The sequence below is a fragment of the Athene cunicularia genome (assembly GCF_003259725.1).
Source record: "Athene cunicularia isolate RWA chromosome 5 unlocalized genomic scaffold, athCun1 chr5_part1, whole genome shotgun sequence".
NCBI classification, from domain to species: Eukaryota; Metazoa; Chordata; class Aves; order Strigiformes; family Strigidae; genus Athene; species Athene cunicularia.
Genome location: NW_020799101.1, coordinates 34,894,617 through 34,901,161, shown reverse-complemented (window position 1 = coordinate 34,901,161; position 6,545 = coordinate 34,894,617). Strand labels below are relative to the sequence as shown.

Here is a 6,545-nt window from a genome sequence, read left to right as displayed (position 1 = left end):
ACTTCAGCATATTGTAGAGAAGGAATATGTGGTCATTGGGCTGAAAAACTAAGTATCTTAATTAACACGGCTAACAATAAGTCACTATAGTAATGCATTATTTTGAAATCTGTATATGACCAAACCATACCAATGTAGTCCTACCTTAAGATCACTGTATAATTTTCAGGACTGAAATACTTGATCAAGAGCAGAGAGAGAGATATGTGATGAATTTCATTGTTTTTCAGGGTTTTCATCTACAGAAACAGATGCCTTTCTGAGCACGAGTGAATGAATGCTGTTGCCCTTCTTCTCTCTTCTAATTAAATGCTTCCCACTTCACTTCTGCTCTGCCAGCTCCAATAAAAGTTTGGAAATCAACAGAGGAGCAAATACCAAGAAAGTGAAGAAAAATGGAAAGACGTGGGAGGAGACAAACAATGATGGGGAATTAAAGGCAAAAAACAGGTACCCCAATTTGTATCAGGGTGACAAGAGATCTATCAATACATACCACTAACGTCAATGGTGTTTCCTAGAGTGTATGAATATAGACAAAATGGAGAGGTACCTTCTCCTGCCCTATTTTAGCATACTGTTTCAACAAGATCGGTATCTGTTCAAAGCACTTCTATTGTTTCATAAGCTACAATACAGTATTTTCATGTCTTTAGCCAAGTTTTATAAAGGCTGTTACTAACCAGAAGTTAGGTGTGTCGAACATACAGGTATCAGAAATTCCCTGAGCTGCATGATGCTAAAAACAGAGAGAATGTGTTCTTGAACTTTTCCCTGTAGCTCTGCTACTGACCAGTGTCAGGGAAAAGATACTGTCTTGACACCCTGTGGACATCCTCATGTATAATAGTGTTGCCTGTACAAAATTAAGAGCATATCACTGAGTTTTAAAATATTACAAGAAAATCTTCTCATAAACATTCATTATGTGTATTTATTTGATTGTGCATGAACTACAAATCCTCACGTTGTGCTTTCACTGAGGATGAATTATTGAAGAACAGAAATTATGCAAAGCACAAATCCTCAGAGCCTGCACAGGACTTAAATGCTCCATCAATTTTAATTGTGGCTTGTTTCAGGGATGAAATCTGATCAAAGTGGGTTGCAGGCTGGATCAAAGAGCACAAAAACTTAAGGGCTGAATCCTCCTGAAGAGGGTAAATGCTAGATTAGACATCATCTAAAGGCCATGCAGATAGACAGTCCAACTTTCAGATATATAGCCAACAACTGATTCATCTAATTCATTACAGTTTTGACCTGAATTGATGTTAATTAAGTCTTGTTGATCCAAACAAGCTGAAATAGAAACCTGTTGACCAGCTATTCTGCTTTCTTTCCCCCCCCCTGCCATCTTTATTGCTCTGAGGCAGTGCTTCTGATTCATTCATATTAAAACATGGGGTAACAAGGTTTATGGTTGGTTTATTCCTAATACTTAAAACTCAAGTTGTCTCTATGCAATTTTAAATGTGACTAGCAGTATAGCATCTAGTTAATTCAGTTATGCAAAATGACATAGTAAATTTGAGCATCTGCCTGTGTGTATTTAAGCAACATAAGTGATTTTCTGAACTAAAACCTCATTGTGGTTCTCCATCACAGTGTCAATTTGTTAATCAAGGAAATTTAATTTAGTTACTATGTTGGTTTAATACTTACGGAAGAACTTTGTACTTTATAATTCATACATACTTACTTGCAAGTGTAATTTATCAGAGCAAAGTCTACCAGAGTGAGTGCACAGTGTGAAATCATGAAGAGGCAGTTTTGCTGCATTTGAGATAGTGTGTTGGAGCTGATTTATTCACCTGGACTTAAGTAGCAGGCAAAGTGCAACTGTAGAAAATTAGCTCATTCATTTGTGTGCGTTTTTCTTTACCAAGCTTCACTTGAAAGAGGTAAGGTGCCTGTCTAGAGCTCTTTTCCTTAGTTGCTTTCTTAATAATTTATAATACCAAGTTCTATTCTGGAACTAAATGGATCTGTAAATCATTTCAATGTGTAAATATGAGGGAAGAAAAAAGACTGACTCACTCAAAAATGCTAAAACAAAGCAGCTAAAAAATTAACTCCAGATCCAAGTACAGATTTCCTGAGATTTAGTGACGCTTGTCAGTCAGGTTTTGATTTTAAGTAATTTATTATACAATAATTAATTATGGCAACAATAATAGAAGCTTTCGGGGGAAAGGATACTTGACACTGGGAACCAGCAGAACTTCAATGCTTTAAGGGAAATCTCTGTGCTGAATTTCATGGAATGTAATTTTTCAGTTTATTACAATTACAATGTCAAATGACCAACTTTGCATAAAACAGCAAATTGTATGTTAATACTGAATCAGAATTATTACTGAATATGTTTAGGTAGAGTAGAAAATTCTGTTTATCTGGTTTTCTGTATGCTAGGTATAAAAATGTGATTTATCTTGGACATTTTAAAAAAATATATGCTGGATATTTTTTCACTCTGGAAAACTGTTTGCTGAATCTGCTGTTAAGTCATTAGATTTATAAGGATTTATAAGGAATGTGGCTCTGTTGCAACATAAACCACTGTGGAGAAGGGTACTGGCCTCTGTAGACTCTGTGCTGACGCTGTCAGGAAATAAACTCTGACCGAAGAGCTGCTTGCTAGATCTATCTTCTCCTGTCATCAAAGCCACTGTGGGGAGCTCAGTCCTAAAATAAAATAAACTAGCTTGGCTAGAGTCTAAGTAATTGTGTCCTGTGAGAGTATGGGAAACATTTGTTATCCTGATTCAGTCTAAGCTGTTGTTGATACAGAAATTCCTCTTCAGTCAAGCTGGGATTTGCCTAAGTGAGGACCCCAGGATTTAGTCCAGTAATAGCCTAAGCCTTCTTGCTATGTTGGATGGAGGGTTACTAGATGTATAACCCTAAGAGGAGGACAAAATGAGACTCAAAACTGTTTTGATTCATTATATTAAACCCTTGTGGGTTCTGAAGAGGCTGAAAGTCCTTTTTGCTCTGTTTATTGAGTTTTTTGTTTTTCAATCTGACTTAAACCTGTGATTTATTATATAAAGCTGTAGATGGAGATTCATAAAAATCATAGTCAATATGTGTTGAAGTGAGTTCTCCAGTGTATGTAAATATTCCCAGCACTTGGAAAGCCATGTCTTTGTGTACAGTTTGAACTACGTACAGTCAGCAGAGCCAGTGTTAACTGTTTCTGCCAGTTCTGCCATTGGTGCCTCTATTTCACTACAGGTTGGCCTCGGGTACTAAGCAAAATTAAATCCTGAAAAATATGTGTTTTTTCTTTTGTCATTACATTACTTTCTATGGCTTTTTGTCACACACAAAATTACATTATGTTTCATTGCCCAGCATAGCACAAGGTGACAGAGGTGAGAGACATTTTAAGCGTCACAGCACAGGGCTCTGTGTCAGAGGAATAACTAGTTGGAAATAGGGTGTGAGACATCAGGAAAAGGAGAGGCCCTTGAAATATGGGAGAAACTGGTTTTGGCAGAGGCTCATTATATTGAAGCTAGATATTTCAGTACCTTTATCCTTCAGGACTTTCATAAAAGTCATAAATCTTTCCATTTTCAATTCCAGTCTGTGTTACAGTTCTGAATTGCTGCAGGAGGACTGACTTGGAAGGAAGATGCTGTTGAAGAGCTCATCTGGATTTGTTCTGTTCTTGCTCTCTCATTGCGCTGTGTCAGTGAGCACCAAAGAGACGGTGGTCTTGGCTAATGCACACCTTCTACCCCAAAGAGGCTACGAGAGACTGGCTAACAGCAATGAAAAAGGTGCTCACAAAGAGAGTGAGTGGTCTGGATGCGTGCTGTGTTTTACTTTATTGCTTTGCTGTAACATTTTCAGCCAACATATTTGAAAGTTAGCTCTGCAAAAATACTTTGCAATATGAACATATCTTGCCCCAAAGTCCAGATTCTTTAAAAGCCTTGCTCAGCTGCCATCTAATTCAAGAGAAATTAACAGTGGTTTTATAAAACAATATTTTGTGGCATTTGAAGACTTATTCTAGGATAATCATATCTAGATTACACCTGACACCTAAACTGGTACCTAGAACTGAGGCATCCCTCTGCCTATCTAGCTTGCAAGGTCCAGATTTGTAGGTTTGCTAATACATTTACCAGAGTAGATCCTAGATAAAATGTACCCAAAAAGAGTAGTGGGATTGATTAATTTTCCTACTCTGACTGATGGCACTTGAGGGTTTATAAAATTCACTTTCCAAATGAACCCCGTAACAATTAGCCTAAATTATTTTCTCATTATATGTCTACAGAAGGTGTTCTATTTTGCATGAATAATATTCACTGAGACGAGTAAATACAAATGTTACTGTATATATTGCTGGCTTGGATATCACTATACAAATCACTTAAATAACAATTCTGTAAAATCATGGGATCAGGTCTGGGGTCAGGCTATGTCTACCAGGGGAATGCTTTAGCAACTGGGGTACAGAGTCATGTACACAGTTCTGTTCTTTCAGGATATTTAATAATGTCATGCAGATGGTACTGAGATTTAAAGTATTCTATTCATGGCTTTAGATTCTATTAGGCAATGAAAGGTGTAAATGTAAGACCTTGGAAAGACTATATACTCCTGCAAATCTGTCCTGAGTGGCTTAGAAGTACCAATAATCTTCTGAATATCAAATATAAAAGGCTATATTTAACACAATACGGTTACTATGAATACTAGTTTTTAAAAGATTAAGTCCACCTGGACTTCTACAAAGCCTATGATACCATACTTCATACAATATTAAATCAGAGAAGGCAGGATTACATTATAATTTCAGTAGAGATTAAAAAGAAAATTACAATGACTTGGGTAGAAAAGCAAACCATGATGTCAAGGGGAGAATGGCTTGTAAATTATCTTCTCAGTAGTCTTATTAAGTATACTAATGCAAAAATAGGAATACGCTGATAAAATTTAATGGTAATATGAAACAGAGAAATGTCAATACAAAATATCAGAATATTACACAGAAATAAAAATAAAATCAGATGTTCTTAAGTAATACCACGAGGATGAAAAATGAAGTGCAAAATTCTTACTGCAAGGTGAGGACCTTACCAGTTACAAAGATTCAAAGACCAAACTCTGGGTTAAAGAAAAGTAAGTAATACAAATGCAGTCCTAGAATATATCAACAGAAATGGTTTTAATAAGACTTGGGAAGAATCAGTGACACTATATAAGGCCATCTGCAACACTATGTGCAAATTTTACCCACATTCTATCAGATTAATTTGAAGAGGTGCAGAAAAGGTACTAAGACAATTAGATTTATCTTACACTAAAAAATAAAAGAGCTTATTTATCCTAACAGAATTCACCCTAACAAAACAAAGGCTGATTAAAAATATAGTAGTCCTCATGGTACGTCAGGCTTTATTACCCACGAAGAAACACTATTTAACTAAAGAACAACATGACACAAGAAAGAAAAAGATGGACAGTGGACAGTAATAAAATTAGATTGGGAACCAGATGAGTATTTCTAACACAGTAGTGACAGTTATTCTTTCCAGTTGGAAGAGAAGAAATTTAATAATTCTGTGAAGAAGTCTTCATGATATAATTCTCTACAGGACCAGTAGTCACTGACAGAAAATACTCACTCATGTTTTTTTTTTTTTTTTTTTTTTTTTTTTTACACTAAGCAAACTGTTCAGTGTACGTTTTATCTGTTGGTCATGAGACCATGCAATGACTCTTTTCAGACTCTGTTCTTCTATTTAGGAAAAGAAAAACAATGTATTCAGTAAAAGGGACAGCAGGGGCTCTCTGGTCAGTGATTTGGGCAGAGAAGAGTTTTCTTTCTCAGCTTTTATTTTACATTCTTATCTTTGGAAATATTTTTCCTTAATTGTTTTTTGGCAGTTTTTTGGGAAAAAAAAAAAAAAGAAAAAGAAAGACATTTTGCCATACTTTTTCTGAATTAACCCAGTTTCCCAAAAGAAAAAATTAAGTTCTAAATACAGTATCTAAATGTCTATCAGTCATTGTCAGGATGGAACAGAGGATTTCATAGGTTTGAAGAACTGTCATTTTATATCACAGGTGGTCTGTAGGAATTTTTCTCATAGAGATATTAAAATTGTCAAGTTTTTATTAAATAGAAATTACACATATTCCATAGTATAATGACATAATGACATGCCTTTCAACTCTATGGAGAAGTGAGTGATTTCAATTCATAAGCATGTTTCTGAGTAACAGAACAGACATTGAATAACATCCTTCCCTACAAAAGGAATTCTCTATATACAAATTCATACACACATAAATGTATATTTAAATAAATTATATTCTGGCTCTTAAAAGTCTCACAATCAATTGTAAAAAGCAGAGCATTTTGCCTTAGTCTCAAAAATGCCTGATACTACACCATTGCAAGAAGTTACCTTATAAGCAAGTCACATTTAAAACTCACAGTATATATATATATATATATATATATATATATATATATATATATATATATATATATATATATATATATATATATATAT

The 6,545-nt window shown here is 34.9% G+C and overlaps 1 protein-coding gene across 1 annotated transcript in view; it reads left to right on the top strand.

Moving 5' to 3' along the window:
* The first annotated feature begins 248 nt into the window (after window positions 1–248).
* Window positions 249–6,545, top strand: part of LOC113480277 (fibrinogen-like protein 1-like protein) — an 8,250-nt gene continuing 1,953 nt past the window's right edge. Inside the window, exons 1-2 of the mRNA XM_026848911.1 lie at window positions 249–450; window positions 3,595–3,791. Coding sequence (XP_026704712.1) covers window positions 3,644–3,791 — 148 coding nt within the window. The 5' untranslated portion in view covers window positions 249–450; window positions 3,595–3,643. The remainder of the gene's footprint in view (window positions 451–3,594; window positions 3,792–6,545) is intronic.